Genomic DNA, 20,945 nt, shown 5'->3' with positions numbered 1-20,945 from the left:
TTATAGCGTTATTGGGAGCATGCAAATTCTAAAAATATTGGGCAAGACTATTTATGCAATAGGTGAACTTGTTGGTCTATTTCAACATTGAAAAAAAACGGGGAAAAGTGAAGTAATAAACTCTGGATTGTATACTAGTATAAACAGATTTCATGGTTGTTTTTTTTCATCTTGAAACAAATTTTATATAAAATTTTATATTGAAATTAGTTTCCGGCATACTTCGTAATTCATCCGAATTATTTCGTATACCCTCAGCATAATCCCGAATGTTTTCAAATTCTTTTCAAATCACTGGCATGATTTTGCAGTAAGGTTGAATGAAAGGTCAACTGGACATGAGCTCCAACTGGCTGCCGTTAGATCCACATGTAATAGTAATTAACCAGTGGAGCTAATTTTAATTAGACTGGATTGACAATCCACCCCCTTCCCCAAAGAATCACTCAAATATTTTGTCAATACTTTATAAAATGTCCTGAATGGTCTGATATTGTGCTCTTGGTCTAATTGCAAAAGTGATGCACCTTTATCTTTGAGATACGATCAATTAATTTTTTTTACAACCCCCCCCCCCCCCCCAAAATACAGCAGGCTATGCTGCATTTAAAAGAAATTTATTAACAAACTCAATAAACCTGCCATTTCTTGAATAGCCCCTTAATTAAAATAAGAATAAAAATGCTTAACGGAACAGAACTATTAATTTCACTACCGAAACGACTAAATTGACCATAAATATATAAACTGTTCTATCTCATTTATATATCCTGCAAGTAAATCTTGCAAAAGGGTAGCTATGAAATGGTACTTTTAAGTATGGTAGGTTTTGTGTTGGCAGATTGGCCAAAATACACAAACAATTTACCAGTCATCAGACTCCAAATTCAGAAGCATGCATTACATAAAAATAATGATTTAATGTAAAAACTTATTTTTATAGCCACTTAAAACTAACAAGGCATCTGAATCACTGCAAATCCCCTTGTGACTGCATTATCCTATTACTGTATGTTAAATTTCATGTAAATTGGATAAGAAATAAATTTGTGTGAGTGACAATTTCTATTTTTAATAATGGTGACCTTGACCTTTGATGCTGACAGGTGAAATGTAAAGACATGATCTTAATCCTATAAACAAAGTTTCATGAAAATTGGATGAGAAATGAAGTGTGCAGAGCTGTGATGTTACATTTCTATTTTAAATAATCGTAACCTTCAACACAGAATCGAATAAGAAATTAAGTTTTCTACTGAGGTGATGTCATATTTCTATTTTTAGTAAAAGTGACCTAGACCTTCAATGCAGAAAGCCGAACTCGTTCAAGATTTTAAGATCCTATGGAAAGAGTGATGAGAAATAAAGTTGCTAGAGTGGTGACATCATCGTGTCACGCTCTGGCAAGATGCTATATACCCTTGATAACTTGTCACCAGGGCTAATAAAAGCCATGTGTACATCAGGCAAATGTGTCCAATTAGAGTTAAATATTACCCTTACATTCACATTAATTACAACTTCAGTGGTTCTGTAACATGATTAACACAATGACTCGGAAAATGTGGTTTTGCAGATGGAAGAACCTGTATATTTGCGTGATTACTTATTTGGTGACAGATGTGTATAAATGATGAACATATTTATGGCGAGTGTAATAAACTCACATTGTGGCAGAATGAAGATCTAAAACCATCGTTAGGTTAATTTTTTTTGTTGATTTTATTTTAGTCCAGGCCACCATAGCTTGCACAAATGTTAAAATATCTGTTCCTGGCACTTGAGCAAGAAGACTGAGCCATAATTTAATGGCATCTTCGTTTTTAAGAATGAATTGATTGATTAAAAACATATTTTTATTGCATATAATGTATACCGGTATATACAAAATGATTGGGCACAAGTTATCCAACTTACGAGGCCCTCTCTTTCTACAGACAGTCTCAAAGACTCATTTAGCTGAGAATTTTCATGAGTAAAATCTCGAATGTTTTGGTTTTTTAAAACCCTCAAATCAGTACTAAAGCCATTAAAGGTATATTCACAGAGGTGAAATTGACATGGTACAAAAAAACAAAAACAAAAAACAATCGGGAACATTTTGCAGGGTTTTTAAAAGTAAATGTGTCATTGAAGAACCAGGACAACTATTTGGGGTGGTACTAACAAAAAAGAAACGTTTGCATACAAAAAGCCTAGAAATTGTTTACTAAACTGATTTTTAACTGAATCCATCATTTCAGACTTGGTAGTTACGTCCTGATGAGCTTCATTGCCTAATTAAAGTCACTAAAATCATCCACAAAAGAAAACAAAAAGTGTGAACTTTACATGAAGTTTAGCTAATTAATACTGAAAGCACTTTTGCCACCACCATCGATAAAGAATATACAAAACAAAATTTAATCTAGGAAACGATACAAGAATTACCGTTTTGTCATCAATGATGTTGTCTAAGCAACCTAACTGGGAATGGTCCCAAAATCTGCAGCACTTTCAAAATGTCCTATGAGCAACATCAAAGCCTACCAAAGAGTAAACACTACCAATTTATTCAAACTGTACATAAATTGATGATGGTCATTTCCACTTGATCGGATGTGTCAAAAAGGTCAACATCACAAGTTTTTGTCTTTAAACCTTGTGTATGATAACCAGCTGCCTTGCTCAGGTTTACTGTACATAATAGGGAGGGGGATAGTTTTCGGGGCCATCAAGTCCAAATATAACAGTGGCAACACAACAGAATAAAAATGCATGTTAAAATACAACTGAAATTTGTGGTTTGATCAAAACAAGTGTCACTTTTCCTTTTTTCATCCAGATGAGATTTTGCTGTTATACTATCGCTCATAAGGTTATAGATATATGAATCAATTATGAAATCTTCATGACATCACAATCAATCATTTGATAACATCTGAATATTCCATCTCCTTTCCTTTTATTTCACTAAACCACATTGTTTAACAAAACATTGAGTAATAAACATGATGTTAAACTTGCTACATTATCAAGTTCTGGTTCATCATGAAATAACTTAATTGTATCTTACTAAAGTTTGTAACAATGGAAAATTAGTTCCTTTTACACATAAGCTTGTTTAATATACTATAAATCTGCAAACTAATGGCCTCAAAAGATAAAACATACAAACCACAAAACAAATGTAAAGAGGATGACGAATGGCAGGGTACTGAAAAGTCATCAATTTTTTTTTTGGTTTTGTTTTTTCAAGTTTTCCAATGTTACACAGAATTAACCCTGGAATGCACACTTAAAAAAACACCAACAATCATCCACACTGTTCACATGTGATTCCGTACATTTGAGATTGGTCGCCACATCTGTGTTTGTCCTGGGCCCATGCTTATAAATTTTTTAGAGTCCACTCTCAATCTCAAATGACGTCGCACGCATGCAATTTGTATGGTGTTGGCATGACGTTACTGTCTCAGACTCTGTTAGAGTCTCAAGTTTAGACTATACAAGTTTTATAAGCACCAGGCCTGGTAGGATGAGTTCACACGTGTTAAGAATTAATCTCTTCTTTCAACATTCAGTCTAATACAACAGTATTTGGCAGCCTGCTCCCTGTGCCCGTCAGTGGTGGTCTGAACAGTAGTCCCCTCCACGGATTGCGAGCAGTGCGTTTGAAATCACGAGGGTTTAGCTGCTTACGAAGTTTCCTGCAAAACAATGATAAAAAATATGTTGGTTAATATACAGAAACCAGCTACCTGTGTGAACGGTAGTTTCGTTCAAGTAAGTTTAGTTCTGAGTAACCCATGTTTCGACCGCATTAAGTTTAGGACATCATTTACATGGTCATGTCAGCTGATATATATATATAAAAAAAAGTGTTACCTGAATGTTTTTGTGTAATCCATAAATGGTTTAATCAATATTCAATTCTTAGAGGCCTACAGCTGTCGACAATTTTAGCTTTTAACCATAAATTTCTCCAATAAATATATATATATTCTTTCAATGATTATTATGATAAAGAAAACAAGAATTTCACAACATTAAATGTCTTGCCTACCATAAAAATCTTTGATGCATTGTGCTAAACACCCATAGGTGCAACTATAAACCAAGTTTCATTATCTAGAACTTATAGTTTGTGATAAATGGATCTAAATGTGGAACTTCAACATGAAAGCTGATGCCATCGGAAAAATACTTCCTATATCAAACCTTTTTACTTTGTAAGGGAGCTACAAAAATGTTTAAAAATCTAGCACCTAAAATTCTGACTGTTGGAGAATTGTTATTAGATATTTTGATGCTAGAATAACTCTCTTATAGAAAAAAGGTTACTCATTATGATTGAGAATTCAGAATGTTGTAAACATGAAAATCTGTACTGATGGAAACTTTTAAATTATTTTGTTCAATTCTCATATTGAAGTTCATTTAACTGTTACTCAATTATTAAATGGTTTATATATTGGGCCCTACCTATATAATTCAAAGCTAGAATGATAAGAAACTTGCAATCAAATAAAACAAGAGTACCAGTGAGGTACACGATACACCGGCCAAGAGTTTGATGGAAAACCATATATATTAATAAATATGTTATAGGTATGATTCAATTCTAATTATGTGAAATTTTTGCAATAGGATGGATGAACAGTTTGTTTTGGACCAACTACTGATGACACTGTATCCACTGGAGAAGGTGCTGTCTGATTAATGAAGTTATTGTTCTTTATTAGAAAGAAATTTTTTGTTTAGCATGGGTACTCTGATGACACATTTATATTGGCAGAGAAACGGTTTAAGTATGTAATGTTAACAATACAGAACCACCAAGAAATTAGCATACATTTACATGTATTGCCGGTGCTGAATTGCATACTGGAAGAGTAATTATGTTATGGACAGGACAAGTGAGTAAGAAATTCTGGACAAATTATAAGGTCAGGACCAAAATTTACTGTTATGTGCAATAGACCATGAAAAGTAGGTCAGTGACCTAGTAATAGTATGTGACACGCTCCCATCTTAAGCTGATCCTATATGTGAGGTTTGATGGTCCTGTGTGCATCTGTATGCAAGATATGGTCCAGACAAAGATTTACTGTTATGTGCAGTAGAACATGAAAAGTAGGTCACAGTGACCTAGTAATAGTACACGACATACCGCCATCGCAAGTTGTTCCTACATGTGAGTTTATGGTCCTGCATGCATCTATATGCAAGATATGGTCTGGACAAGAAAACGTTAACAGACGGATGGACAACGCCATACCATAATAAGACCCATCATAGATGGGTGTATAAAAACTGACCTGGTAGCATCTGTAGCTACAAAGAAGACATCATCGGGTGCATCAATCCAGCTGATCATGTGCATCTTGTAGCCTGTCCTCCCAGGGTTCTTGGTGCGACCGTTGTGTCGTCCTGGGTTGTGGTTGATCACACTGGCACGCTGCAGTCAGAAACAATTACATATTATAGGAACAAAAGAGCTCACTGTGATCAAATAAAATGTCTCAATATTGATTTGTGTGGGTTTTAGCTTTGTGGCAAAGTAATAACCAGAGGTAAGACATATGGGGGGGGGGGGGGGGGGGGGGGGGTATGTGCCAAACTAGCTGGCTTTAGTGAAGTGCAAATAAACGATTCTTGCTAATCAAAAAGTTTAATTTATGCAGTGGAAGTTGGCTGCTTATCACTTTACAGAATAGCCACTGGTTTTACAAAGAAAAATTATGCCTTTTTAGGATTCCTTTCACAATTAACATTTTCACAGCCATCCTCTTTTTTTATTTTTTTCTGTTCTATTATTCTATTCTCTACCTCCTATTAATGTGTGCTATCAAAAAAAATTTAATCAATATTTTTGTTTGCGATAAAAAGTGTATGCCTATATTAATCCCCTCTCTATGGTTTAGATATTTACGAAAGTCTTGATAAGTGCAAAAAGTTCTTTACAAAATCCCATTTTCATCCAGTTTGAAATAATATATAAATCAATTCTGATGCAATATTTAAAGCTGGTGAAAATTAAAGACAGTTTGCTTCAAGGTAAATTACTTACTGTAGCTTCTGGTAAATCAAGTGCAGAACTTGCTTGACGGATTACTCCCAAACTTGGTTTCTTGGCTAGTGGTCCTACAAAATATTAATCAGCATTAACCAACAAACATTTTAACAATTCCACTAATTCAGTAAATAGTTTTTACTTTTTTAAAAATTCCCCTACCCAATCTTGGATGCCTAAAATAATATGATACTTAAAAACTAACACTAACTCTTGACATTATGATACAATATCAGTCATTTATATTAAAATCAAAATAATAAAATTTCGTTACAATTTAAAACCATTCCATTGGTCCAGCCATACCAAGGTGAGTTGGTTCATTTCTTAAAAGAAAAACTAAAGTTGTCAGGGAAAGTGGTATCTGTGAACATCACTTTCTATTGGTACTTTATATCATCAAGTGTTATTGTTTAAGGGGGAAAAAAGAAAAGAAAAGAAAAGGGGTTTCAAAATAAATTATGATCTTGTTTGTCCTTTTATTAATATCTTATCACACACATGATTAAACCAGACTAACCAGGAACTGTGTGGTACATAATATCACTCACCATCCAATCCATTGATGTTTTGATAACCTCTTTTCTTCATAATGGATGGACCGGTAACAGGTTTTGGACTATCAGAGTTCCTTGCTATATAAAATAAAAATATATTTTTAAAACTTTAAGTATAGTGATTAAAAATACTTTCGAGTTTCACAACTATTACATGTCAAATAAGTGAACTGGGTTATTTTATATTCCTACCAGTTATCCATGAGAGATAATTATATAAGGAATAATTGGTTATTGACTGAAGATATCAATTTATTTTGTGATGTTAGGATCAAGAGTATCACCTGGCTCTGTATCACAGCATCTGCCATTCAACTGCGAAGAGTAAAGTCTTACCTTAAGACAGTAATTCGTTCAAAATTTTATGTTGAAATTAATTCCTTTTTTAAAAAATATTATTAAATAGTCCGATCCTCCCCTCTTTCTCTTTATTTATTTTTGGACTGTCCTTCTAAAATGCTCCAAATTATATAAATATTCGGCCGAGCAGTCAATTCATTTTATTTTTGGCTTGTAACTTTTTTTTTTTTTAATCCTACCAATTTCTTTTACTAATTGCTATTTTAAAAATTCTGTCCATTTTTACACCCCCCCCCCCCCCCCCCCCCCATCCCAAGTCAGGCCAACGATCGTATCGGAGGTTGGACTCGGGATTGGCGTCTTAAACTAGTTATCTATCTATCTAATTTCTTTTTGACAGCCCGATCTAATCTAGCAATCAAATTTAATGAGTAGAATTTTCTTTATTAATTATATTAATTAGAGATGTGCATCAAAATATTAAAGGCCCACTATTTAATTTTTTGGATGTAAATTTCAAAATTGTCCCCTTAATTTTTTCTGTCCCGGGATAATTCACTGGCTACCCAAAGACAGGCCCCAGGACGGACATGCTCGAAACTCTAGTGGTATATGAGCATGTTAAAATTATTCGCACTCGCACTTAAGACAGTAACCATTATTTATTTATTTATTTATTTATTTATCCTGCAATCTAACAAGAAGAGTTGGAAAAGTATATTTATCCACTTTTGCCACAAAACTTTGTACCATAAATCCAGCAAGTAAAATTAATGACATAAAAAATATGAAGTTTTAAAAAATTTGTCTCAACTAATTGAGTTGAGTCAGCCTTACGGTGAATATTTTAATAGATGATGATAACTAGTTTAACATACCCATATACCACTAGGGTTTCGAACACGCCCATCCCGAGTTTTTTAATAGAGAAATGTATTTAGTCATCATATCTTGCCAAAGCAGGATGTGCTGTTCATATAAAAACTTCCTTATTGGTGCTCAAGTTTTGCCAACATACCGAAAGAAGCCTGCTTCTTTCGTACTAAACCAAGTATCACTATATACATAACAACTTCCAAAGTAAATACATGCATGTAACCATTGTACAGAGTTGTGCAACCCACATAACATTTTTACAAGCTGAAATGATCTTTTAAAAGCTAAAAACTCCATAGCATACCAAAAAAAAACCAAGGGGTGTGTGTGTGTCTTTTTTAAGCATTTCAGATTAAATTCAACGATGGTATGAAATTTATTTCAACTAAAAACTCCCCACCTGAAAGCAGAAAAAAAGATGTAAAAACACCAAGAGTCATAAATCTGGCGACTCCGTGTACTTACGTGACTGCGGCAGCATGCTGGACACGGGAAAGGACAAGCCCTGACCCTTCACAGAAGGATCTGCAGCACTACGCAACAGGATATTGGGTGTGTCCACCTGGATGTTGATCCCCAGTCTGGAAGCTACAGGATCCATCGTGGTCGACATGGCCTTCCGATCAGGAATAGTCGGAACGTTGCAGCCAGCATCAGTTAAACGCAGGGGGCCTACAAGTAAATACAGATCATCATTAATCGTAGAGTTAAAAATTATAAATGTATTCCAATTTATTTTCATTATTACTGTAAAATATTAGTTTAAAATGAGGTGGAGAGGGATTCAAAGCCATGCAAAATGTGGTAAAGAAGCAAAGACTAATGAATTTATTATTTTAAAAACAACAGCATTAAGATTGCATTTGTTTTTCTGAATGTACTGATCACATACCAAAAAAAATAAACCCTTTAAAAACCAGCAGCATGATTCAATTTAAACTGTTAAACCCCCCAAAAAGGGGGCAAAAAAACAAAATAAAAAAATGGGAAATTAAAATGAAGCAAGCATTATTGGATTAGCTAGTGAACTGAATGCTGAAAACAGCTGTACAGATATATGTGAACAAAAAATATGTGACAGTCCGAAGCCGAAACCATTCTGGACGGCACATGTGACACATTCCATTAAAATAAAACTACTTGAGTTCCTAGGTACAGGGTTGTGTTATAAAGGTTCTATACCTTGCAGGCAGACTCTTTGTTCTTCTTTCGTCAGCAGCTAGTGGGGCAGTCTGCAGAAGAAGCTTCCACAAGTGGCTATCTCTGAGCAAGCAGGACACAGTAGGAATCTATCGGCCAATTTCAGGTACCTGGCCTCCTGCTGCAGCATCTAGGCATCAGCTCGACAGTACGTTTAACAACTTACGCAAAGGATGAATGGTTGAAGGGTGCCCGTCGTTTTTTGTTTTTTTGTATGTATCAAAAGCAGTCCAAAAGGTTTGCTTCGGCTGGGACAAGCACAATGCTGTCATCAAAGCTCCAAACAGCCCAATACCAAAGAAGCAATTTGATAATGAGTTATATTACCATATAAAACTTTTCTTTTTTAATGTTTTTTTTTTCTTTTTTAAAAGTTAGCTCCAACCTAGGACTGTCACATATATTTTACTTTTTACATGAGACAATTCCTGACAGTTCAGGTGTTAAAGAAGACTGATGTGAAAAAAGCAGCCTATAAAATTACTAATGCAAAAGGTTAAAAAATAATAATAAATTTAAAAAATTGAAATACTGGTGGCCTGTAGCAAAGCTTAAAAACTGAGAAAGCGAAAAATAAAAAAATAAAAAACTAGAACACAGGCACCCTTCAAGTTCCATTTTACAATCATTAGAGGAAATAACAGAAGAAAGATAAATCACACTCGGTTCATAAATTTATAACTGTTTGTATTCTTATCTGTAACAGTCCAGCTATGTATTCAAAGAAAACAGCCAAAGGATGTTCAACTTGTTTTGATGATAATGCTCAAGATTTATTTTCTTTACTGAACTATATCATGTTAATCCACTATCTAACATACCAAACCAACCTTCTTTAAAAATAAAACTGTAACAAGTATTACATGTAGTGTGTTTAAAAGTAATGTTCTTAAACTAGCAATGAAAAGGTATTTACTTAAAAACTGTCTTCGCAAACAAAGTCATAAGTTTATTATAAACTGAAGTGCTTGGATTAAAGCACCTTTTTTTTAACCCAACACAAAAGTTAATTTTAAGCATATCACATAAAATAAGTAAATTCTTGTTTTCTTTCCATAATAATGAGCAATTACACCTGATGAAGTAGAACGGTTTTTGTCATTGAAAAAGTGTACTGGCATCTTTAGAAAAATATATTTTAAAAAGTACAATTAGTTCTTCCCTGAAAGTTTCTTGGTAAAGTTCAAAACATATACAATATACTAACATAAGTATATGATAATACTGTAGAGACATTTCCAAGTCGGCACCTTTCAATTAAACAAAATGTTACGATTTAAGCTATAAAACATACAAAAATGAAAAGTAACAATTTATCAAATACCTACAGTTATCAAGTGACCCATTTAATTTTTAAAATCCATAACAAGCAGATCACCGACAGATGCCACCTACAATAATGAATTAATATTTTTCTATTTGTTGATCCACTCAATGCACATTTACTGTTAATTAAAATTCCAATAGTTAGTAGCAAAGTGCTGTTGATATTAATGTCCAAAAGCAAAATTCAAGCAAAAGCAGCTTGTGCACACAATTGCTGAAGCTGAAACATTTAACAACTTGAATCTAAGTATTGAAGTCTGTTAAACGAGATGAACCACAAGATTTGATACACATTTTTAAAGTGCATTAAAATCAACAAAAATAATATAATTTCAAAGAGATAATACAATATCCTTAACATAACAACACTTATTTGTTTGTAAATCCTTTCATAACATCAAAATGATGTTTCACTATTTTAGAATTGAACTTTCATGTCGGTTTTCAAATGGATGAATAAAATAAAACATTTCAGGTGTAACCACATACACCTCAAATTAGAAAACATTCACTACACTATCAATCGTATGTCCTTTAGTACAGGAAATCCTGTTATTTTGCGTATACCAATGATCTGATGCAAACAGATGTATCCAAACTTGCACTAATCGTATCACACACAACATTAAGTAACGTATGACAATATGCAGTTGCAGTGCATTAGAGAAATGAACGATTTCTCAGACTAGTCACTTGTCAACAGATATAGCTCAAACATCTTACAAGTAGCACAAATCAAGATGATCAACCAGAGACACATTTTATAGCCCCACCCACTCCCTGACTTCACAAATGCCAATTAATAAGCTCTTTTGGCATATGACAAATGCCCATTAATAAGCTCTTTTGGCAATACAATCGTTCGGTTTCTGAGAAAACCAAAATCCCTCAGCAACTTTACAACTAACAGGTGTCTTAATGTTACTGTAACCACAGTACAGATGTAGAAGAAAAATAATCTTTAACCAACTACTATCATTAATTACAAATAGTTGCACAGTTCACAAGTAACTGTGAAATCAATGATAAGCTCTTTAGATATTACAATCGCTTCAGATAACTGAGGTAAAAATAATTAAATTCTTCAACTAATGTAAATATTGCAATCAATGCTACAGTAACAACCAATCACTGCTGTTGATCAAAGATGTCACCAGTGACCTCTCTTGGCATTGCAATCATTTCAGTAAATTGTGAAATAATAGTAAACTCTTCCATGCTCAATCTAATGCTGCCAACAGTCGTAAACCACCAGTCAGTGGTGTTGGCAAACATTTATGTAACCAACTTTAATCATAAGATCTGACCGCAAGTATTTTTCAGTTTATTAAAGTATGCATTGAAAGAATAATGTGCACACTTTCTGCATTATGCACAGTGTGACGTCATCAATCAACTGATCCAAGATCATTGTGGATTAAGGACAATAAACCATAGGTATCTTTTCCATCCACAGTGTAATGACAATTAACCAACTACTGTCATCAAGTGTAAATAGTGTCCTTGAGCTTAGCCGACTTTTCGTGCGTATCAGCAGCAACGCATAGACAAAGATAGTCATGCCTGGATAAGAATAAAACACAGATTAAAAGGCTATAGGATAACCAAACAACATTCACATTCACACAGCAACTCTCCAAAAGAAAAACAGGAAAATCGGGTAGGACAAAGGTGCACATGTTTATTGCTGACAAATACTTTTACAAATGTGTTTCATATATGTTAATGAGGCGATTTCTAGAATTATGGTGATGAATGATGGAAGACCAAGATGAATTAGAATACAATGAAATTCCTTTTGTACAAAAAAAAAATTGCTTGGAAACTTGTTCGTTTATGAAAAAATATATAGACAACAATGCTAAGCTAACACAACTATATGCACAAAACACTCAAAAACATTTATGACAAAAATAAAACTTAAATAGTCATTCAAGAGTTCAGCAAGGAAAATGAGATTACAAAAACCACCAATGCCCTAGTTTTCTAATTTATTTGGCCATGGCATTCTGTCTGAGCCAGTAGTGACCAACCTTCATCTATGTTGTTATGAATGTATACGAAGCTTGCTATATCCAGTTAGCCACTTCAAACGATGTCTGGCTTCTTTGGCTTGCTTATGTTGGTGGTGGGGTTTTTGTTGCTTTTGTTAAGTACAAAGAAATTTTGACATTTTCAAAATCAGCAACTGTAGATGTTATTTATGTTCCCTAGGTCTCATCTTCCTTTTTATTTAGTGGTAAAAATGTAAAAGCCATATACATTTAATGTATACACATACATAAGACCATTATGTATTGGTTTTGAAAGGGGTTCTAATGTAAAAATGCAAGTAATAATTGTAGCTTTTAAAAGTAACATCAACAAAAAATAATTTGCTACAGATGTAGCTTTTCTTAAATGTTCACCTTGCTCATACATATTTTAGAGGTGTTATTGCATATAAGAAAAGTAAATCAGTAAGACATCCAACAAACAAAATTTTTAACAAGTATTTATAAAACAAAATTATTAAATTTCAATAAGAATTTTATAAGAGGTAGATGTCAAGCCTGCTTATTCATTTTGTTATTTAATATAAAAATTTGCATACATTGTTTTTACTGTTATTTTATTATTTTATATTTTTCTCTTATTTATCTGTGTGAGCTATTAAAACATTTCTCTAATATCTTCATGTGCACATTATTTTAAAGTTAACTATAGCAGGGATGTGGTAGCCATTTATACAAGCTGAAATAACCTTTGAAAGCTAAAATAAAGATGATTTTTCAAAATTTTTGTTATAATAATTATTTTATCCCCCTCAAAAAAGAAAAAAGAAAAAAAAGACAGACAAAAATGTTTACAAAATGTTAACCCTCTCCCTTCTAACCCCCCACCCTGAAATTTAAAGAAATTTTAAAAAACTCTCTTAAATGAGATTTTAAAATATTTATAAAGTGGGGGACAGGAGGACTGAAAGCGAAATCAAATTAATAATAATAATAATAATAATAATAATAATAATAAAATAATTGAAAAATCACATCCCTGAATCATGTTCTAGCCTACTTTCAATATCATATCATTTTCTTTTAATAATACCAAAAAAAATCATATGAATCTTGTCTGCCACAACAAAAACTAACTGGAGGTTAACATGGCATTCTAGGTGGTCATGTTTATTACAACTAAAGCTGTCTAATTATGGATATTAAATTGTCCTCCATAAATATGTTTAACAAACTTTCCTTGTTTACAATTTACAAATATGCCAATATACAATTATTTATAATGAAATGTTTGGAAATTTTTTAATATTGCTGCAAATGAAATGGTGGAACCAATGCAGGCAAAACTGCAACAGCTTGTTTGTGTATATAACTGGGTTCAGTTGTTTTCCATGTGATGTTTTAACCAGAGGATGAATTATATTTAAGGCATAGAGGTTGTCAATGTGAACTGCATTGTAATATGTATAATCAATTTAAAATTTATTCTATGAAGAATACTTCTTTACTAAAATATATATTTTTTATAAATGTATGTAACTAGAACGCAGATATGGTCCCTATTTATAAACACAAACCATGAATCTAATGTAAAGATAAAATTTATTTTAATTCTATGAATGACTGATTGCTTGGTCATATCTTACTAAAAAAATAAAAAATAATAATAAAGTGAAAAAAATGCCTTAGAAATAGAATTTTTAATCCCAATATTAAAGCATTTCTTTGTTAATTTCTAACTTTAGATAAGTTATTTATCACTGGTGTTTCCCTTTTTGACCTCCCTATCCACAATCCTCATTCATTATTTTTTTATTAAGGATATATTCTGATCCAAACTTAAGATAGTTTCGTTTTCATTTTCATGTTTACATAAAGTGAAACAACGAAGACATACCAAAGTACAAATTAAACCAAACTCAACTAAATTAATTTACCGTTTGTTCAGATAGACAAAAGAGTAAATGTATTTTACTGGATTACCAATATAATACAGTTGGTGGGATTTCCATTATAAAAATGACAGACCAAAATGTAGGCCTAGAAGTTTGATTTATGCATCAATTTGTCATGGAAAATTTACAATATGATTCTGCACGGTAGCAATTTGTCAAATTTTATTTCAATTTTACGTATCCAAATTGTGTTTAGTTTTGCACTAGATTATTCTTTTTAAAATGTTAAGAAATCAAATTCACTGCCACAACGGCAAACCTGCGTCCTGGCCTCTTCACAGAAAACTCACATTTTGTGAAGATGGGGAAAAACTATTACTGCAGTTTTCCATGGTAATAAAAGACAAATTTAAAAACGTGACCGAGTAATGAAGAGCTTTAGACCAGCTCCTTAACAACCAGTGAGGACTACGGATACCCAGTATCAACAATACACCACACAGCAAAATGCAGAGGACTGAACAGCAATGAGGCCATTCTTGAAAATGCATTCTGCTACACCATAATTTTCATGGTTTCGTCTTAAAAAAACACACAATGGAATTCAAATTTGGACGTCGTCATCAGTATGCGTCTCATCATGAAACCTTTCAGAGTCCGTTCCCATGTTTATTCTCTAATGTCCATGTGTATCACTTGGCTGTCACCGTTTTCTTCAAAACCTGATTTTTCGTCAATCTTATCCATGACTGAATTGTTCATGTCCATTTTTTCGATCCTGTCATTCATATCATACCCATTATAAATGATGCCTTTCAACTTACACTCTTGTTTGATAGCTGCGATGTTTATTGGAACAAAGGGGCATCGGGCCGCGTGCCTGGGCCTCAGAATATCCTTGCACATGCGGCGTGAGATTCTCGTGAGTGGAGTCGTGACGAGGCAGAACGCAGCACGGGTTTTCATCACTGGGCGAGGACTCCCCGACCGGATGGCCAGCCCATGTGCCGTTGCCAAGTGTCTCGCAAGGTGCACTTTCAGCTTGAAATCCTGCTCAAATAATGAAAGAGGTATTAAATGTTAGCTTATACAAAATGAAAAACCTAATTTTTAAGAAAGTACTTAGTATTTTTCATATCCTGATTAGTTTACAATTACTGAACTGATTAATCCCCACCCTCAATAAGAAAACAGTCATAAATCACATAAAATATCTACAAACCAACCCATTCCTGAACTGGTGGATTAGGTTAGAGCTAAACATTTTTCAAAGGATAACATAAGTTAAAAATCAAATCTAAATAATATTTCCTAAGATTGTGATTTTCTATTTTGTTTTAATTTGTTATGTGAAATAAAACTAGAAAAACTCTATATATTGCTATTAGTGAACTAACATTCCACTAGTAAATTATTGCCAACAGACATTCCAAAATTTAAAATGCCAATGACAGTAATGTGTTTAATTTTTAATAGAGTCTGAAACAAGTATGGTCCAAGGTACACAAAATTGGACCTGGTAACCTAATAAATTTACGAAGTCTTAACAAAAATTATAAAAAGTAAAAAATGAAACACTGATCACTTGAGATTTTGTCAATTTTGTCAACCATTCTCAATGTACTTGACATGTGGTCACCTCTTGATAACTTAGCAACCATTCTAGAGTATTTCAATTACTGATTTTTAATTGTAATAGAACATTTGAGTTACAGAACTGTGTTTAGTTTCACACAAGGAATGTAAATCATGGATGGGTATCAGTCATAATAATACTGTACTATGCAGTGGTACATGTTCACACCATCAATTTATTTACCTTTCCACAGCCAGAAATTGTGCATCTGTGACTGCGGCTAGCTTCTCTTTGGGCTACACGTTCTAAAATTACACAAAAAAGAAAATCAGATAATTGTTTGTAATGTAGAATAGTGAAAGAAAATCTTTTTGTAAATTTTTTAAGTTGAAAGACCTAAGTGCTACAATGTAGATACCAAAGACATAATTTTTCACAATAAAAATAAGTTTTAAAACCACTCTTTATGTCTTTTTGTTTTATTGTTTTTCCATGTAATTGGTTAATAAACCAACATAGTAGCTAATATAACTAAAATGAATGAATGAATGAATGTTAACGACACCCCAGCACAAAAAATCGGTTATTGGGTGTCAAACTATGGTAAAGGCAAACATAGTGATATAACTAAAAAGACATATTTGTTGATTAAAGACAGAAAAAAACACCCTAACATATTTTATACACATTAATGTGGTGAAAACAAGACAAGCTTTATTGCAAAGCTAGCAAAGGATATGAACTAATAAATATTTTAAACATTCCTAAAAGACTATCAATAATCAGTTAATTGCAGTTTATCATTATCTAAATACACTAGAAAACAATATTTTAAAGAAACAAATGCTAACCTTGTCTTTGATTGGGTGCAGGTCTCTCACCATCTGTAGACAAAGTCAGTGAAGAAAAATATTAGTATTATGTTTTCAATCAAGTACCGTATAACCGGAAATTTTCGTGGTCTAAAATGTTCATGGTTTGAGGACTAAAAACAATTTTAAGTTTCTTATTTGCAAGGTTTGGCAACTCTGAAATGAGTGTACTTATTTTCGTGGTTTAGCATATACGGAGTATAGGTTTCGCGTCAGCTTCCATTTGCATGATATCGCCGGTGCTTAAAGTCAAGATTTGACTGTGTAGTGTTTAATCTGAACGTGACACTTTTTATTTCATTAATAATCACTCGTATAGTAGGCTGGCTCAATATACCAGTATGTATTCATTTTACTGTAAGGAATATAATATTTTGGTGTTTTGAATACACTAATTCCTTAGTTTCTTGTTAGCAAATAAAAATTTGCGGTAAATTGTCAGTTTGTTGTAGCAATCACAATGAATATTTTTCATAGAATTTGCTGATATTTTCAAGGTTTTATATTTTCAAGGCTGCCCATTTTTCCTCGAAACCCACAAAAATAAAAAACCCTGAAAATTTCCGGTTATACGATATATTTAAATTTATAACTTTACATCTGCACACACTTGTGGATGTTTACTTAGAACTGTGTAACAAAAAAAATAAAAAATTTGCAAATGATTCCTTTGAAAATTATAATCAATGCAGTTGATGTATTAGTGTATCAGGTGAATTGGCACACCAAATATTCTGCTTATTCGTATACTGTCATGTTGATAGTGGGGTTTTGGGTTGTTGTTTTTTATTTTGGGGGGGGGGGGGGGGGGGGGAAGAGAGAAAGAAGAGATGTTTATTGTCCCTAGAAACATTGGTGATGTCAGGGTTTGGGAAGCCCTGAATCATCACCTTACCTTTTCTTTGTTATTTTACATTAGCCATATGTGGAAAAACCACAAGTGAGTTATATAAACAATTTGGGGGGTGGGGTGGGGTGGGGGTGGGGGCACAGTAATTTCACAAGACAACTATACATTCATTCTTACACACACCATCTAATGTTGCAATTAGCTCTTTTCATTCACATTCTAAAAGATTTTGCTAATTTGTTGTATTGTATACACATATAGAAAGTTCTCAAAAGTTTGTCAATTTTGTATGCCATTACTCCTTTTGAAAAAGTGCTGAATGTTTTACCATTTATCAACAAATTTCGCTGATAGTATTTTTTTGTGGCATTTCTTCCTTTTTAATGGTTAATTCAAAGATGAAAAATTAAGCAGAATCTTTAGACTGTTTTACGTGTTCATTTAAAAATCATCAGGATATCAAATAAATATAACCGTCGCACCGTAACCTAGAACCTGGCCAATTAGTTATTTTCTGCCCTTTGTGTCAAAGAACTAATTACTCTTAATATGTAATAACATACTGAAAGCTGAAAAAAACAACTATACAAAATATTTCTATTAGATCAGGGCCCCATTTTAAAAATCGATCTTAGCACAAAAATCGCCTTATGAAGGTACTTAGGAACTAAGTGATTTTGGTGCTAAGATCTCTTCGTAAAACAGGGCCCAGAATGAGCATACAAGTTATAATTCTACAAATTTTGATGTCTGGCAAAAACATTTATAAGGTCCAATGTGGAATACAACTGGTCATATTACAGAACTTAAAACAAAACCTGACCACTTTGCCATGTGAATGCACCTGTCATTCAACCTCAGCAGTTCAGTTTCATTCCATTACTTTTTACCAACATGCCTCCATTTAGCCTGTATCCATTGATAGCATTGCTCATCTTGAATATCGAAACACGATGGTGCATTCTGCTTCAAACTATTTTCAAACTGACAGCAAAGAGGTAAATATAACAAACTATTGCAGACTATCATTAAATAATATTGAGGATGGATAGTAAAAAATAAATAAAGTAAGATACACTGATAACGTAATAATACAGCTCACAAATCAGTATTCCGAAAATAACTCTTCCCCCCAAATCAAAAATTAAGTTTGTTTTATTTAGCACCACCACTAGAGCACATTGATTTATTAACCATCAGCTATTGGATGTCAAACATCTGGTGATTTTGATGTATAGTCTTAAAGAGAAAACCCTCTACATTTTCCCATTAGTAGCAAGGGATCTTTTATATGCACCTTCCCAGACAAGATAGCACATACCACAGCTTTTAATATACCAGTCGTGGTGCACTCGGTGGAATGAGAAAGAGCCCAATAAGCCCACCGACAGGGATCAATCAAACACTGAGCTAGGCCCTGCCCCTCACTCTCACCCCTAATCACTGCAGTACCACAACATTTTTTTATTTACGCACTGACTAGCCAGCCCTGTTATAATTATAATAAATTTTAGCAAGCCCTTTATTAAACAGGATAGGATCTAGCATTCCCATGGTTATTTTGTAAAGGGTGCATTTCTGACCAAACAAAGTATATCATGAAAAAATATTAATAAACTAACCTAGTCTTGTTGGCATTTTCAATCCTCCATACTTTTTCCAGTAGGTCCAACAAATGGCACACAGTCTACACTGCATATGTGCAGGACCCCAGGAGTACCACTGTGATGAATGTGCCGCTGAAAAAAATTAAAAGACATAATTAAAAGTAGTTGACGTACCAAATGGCCCAACAAAATATTTCCTGCAAATATAAATATATAATTTGTCTCACACTTTACTCAACCAGCTACATAGTTACTTGTTATTAATATTTTTTATATATAATTGAATTATGGTCAGACAAACATAAATAAAAATAACTGTTCATTTTTCAGTTAATACTACTAAAACTTTTAATGTAATACTTTTGTAAAGTTTTGAGATTATCTCCCTTTACTTGGATGTAGTCTTATGATCAAATGAAATGAAACAAACTTTGATCCATTCTAGTCAGGCCACAATTCTCTTTACATACTAATTTCAGCATGACTGCAAAACCATATAGCATGTTCTTGAGTGTAACAAAATGTACTTTTATAATGCAGTTTTAATAAATATTGAGATGGAAGCTTTGTACTCACTGTAACAGCTCTCACAGGCACGCCCTGAAACTTGGTTGTCAGTACCATTGATACTGTTGGACAATGCTGCTGGGTTTGGCTTGTTGCTACAAAATTAGAGAAAAAATTCAATCAAAAATAAATAATTGCTTGTGGTCTTAACATTACATACCACAGCCTTTGATTTTCCAGCAATGGGGTATTGGTTACGACAGTTAAAAAGTTAAAGTTTGTTTTGTTTAACGACACCACTAGAGCACACTGATTTAATAATCAGCTATTTGGATCTCAAACATTTGGTAATTTCGACATAGTCTTAAGAAAAAAAATCCACTAAATTTTTTCATTAGTAGCAACAATCTTTTATATGCACCATCCCAGACAGAATAGCACATACTACGGCATTTGATATACAAGTCATGGTACACTGGATGAAGCAAGAAATAGCCCAATGGGTCCATCAAGCAAGTATTTTACCACTGGGTTAGGACAGAGGTAAAACCCAGTGTCCATTGATGGCAATCAATCATATGATCCATCAAGCAGTCTACCATTGAGCTATTCTGCTCCCTTGATCTTTCTAGGAGAGAACCCTGTGTGATATTCATCACCATAATGTATTTATTACATCTGACACCTCACTTACTTTATTAATTACATTCAACACCTTGTTTGCTTGATTACTTATTTATTACATATGACTTCTCTTTTGATTTTGTTCGTCTGTCAAATTTGCATGAAGTTTTTCTAAATCCATATAGAAAATCCCAACCGTTGGGAGATTTAACCCTAATTATAATCTGCTTCTGCTTATCAACTTCATTACTTACTAATTTGGAATGTAAACTTGCTTCAGTTTACTCTCAGCTTCAGCAGCTTTTATTCTTTTCTGTAAAACACAAAAATCATACTTGTCAGTATTTAAAGAACCATTTTAAAATAGCCAACAGCTAATCAAAACTTTTTATGAAACAAATACAACAGACAAATTCAGATTTTCTCTCAGAACAAATATTTGTATGTTTATGCAGATGAGTTACGTTATAAAGTGTTAAAAATATTTTAGAACAACTGACTATTTTTATTTTATGCAGATGAGTTATGTTATGAAGTATCAAAAATATTTTAGAACTGACTGTCATCAAGTTACTTGAGAACTTATCTTCTAAGAAAGCGTGCATTGAGACTACTGTTTTGCAGCTAATTCAGACAAATACAGATGCAATCCAATCACGTAAACATAAAAATAAAACAAATACTAATAGCTTAGTCTGATCAAATG

The 20,945-nt window shown here is 33.1% G+C and overlaps 1 protein-coding gene across 4 annotated transcripts in view; it reads right to left on the bottom strand.

Annotated features, from left to right (window-relative positions):
* Window positions 1-496: 496 nt before the first annotated feature.
* The window catches only part of LOC121370432 (metastasis-associated protein MTA2-like), a 59,349-nt gene continuing 38,900 nt past the window's right edge, over window positions 497-20,945 (bottom strand). For 3 of the 4 annotated variants that reach the window (XM_041495649.1, XM_041495650.1, XM_041495651.1), the window contains 11 exons: window positions 20,494-20,552; window positions 19,685-19,770; window positions 19,124-19,240; window positions 16,631-16,663; window positions 16,023-16,084; window positions 15,028-15,253; window positions 8,254-8,460; window positions 6,607-6,690; window positions 6,053-6,126; window positions 5,301-5,440; window positions 497-3,689 (listed from right to left, as the gene is read on the bottom strand). In XM_041495649.1, the coding sequence (XP_041351583.1) occupies window positions 3,560-3,689; window positions 5,301-5,440; window positions 6,053-6,126; window positions 6,607-6,690; window positions 8,254-8,460; window positions 15,028-15,253; window positions 16,023-16,084; window positions 16,631-16,663; window positions 19,124-19,240; window positions 19,685-19,770; window positions 20,494-20,552 (1,218 nt within the window). In that variant the 3' untranslated portion in view covers window positions 497-3,559. The remainder of the gene's footprint in view (window positions 3,690-5,300; window positions 5,441-6,052; window positions 6,127-6,606; window positions 6,691-8,253; window positions 8,461-15,027; window positions 15,254-16,022; window positions 16,085-16,630; window positions 16,664-19,123; window positions 19,241-19,684; window positions 19,771-20,493; window positions 20,553-20,945) is intronic. The other variant, XM_041495652.1, reaches the window with a different exon arrangement.

The sequence above is a fragment of the Gigantopelta aegis genome, chromosome 4 (genome assembly GCF_016097555.1).
Source record: "Gigantopelta aegis isolate Gae_Host chromosome 4, Gae_host_genome, whole genome shotgun sequence".
Classification (NCBI taxonomy): domain Eukaryota; kingdom Metazoa; phylum Mollusca; class Gastropoda; order Neomphalida; family Peltospiridae; genus Gigantopelta; species Gigantopelta aegis.
Note: the sequence above shows the minus strand (reverse complement) of the source record. Positions and strands in the feature narration are given on the sequence as shown.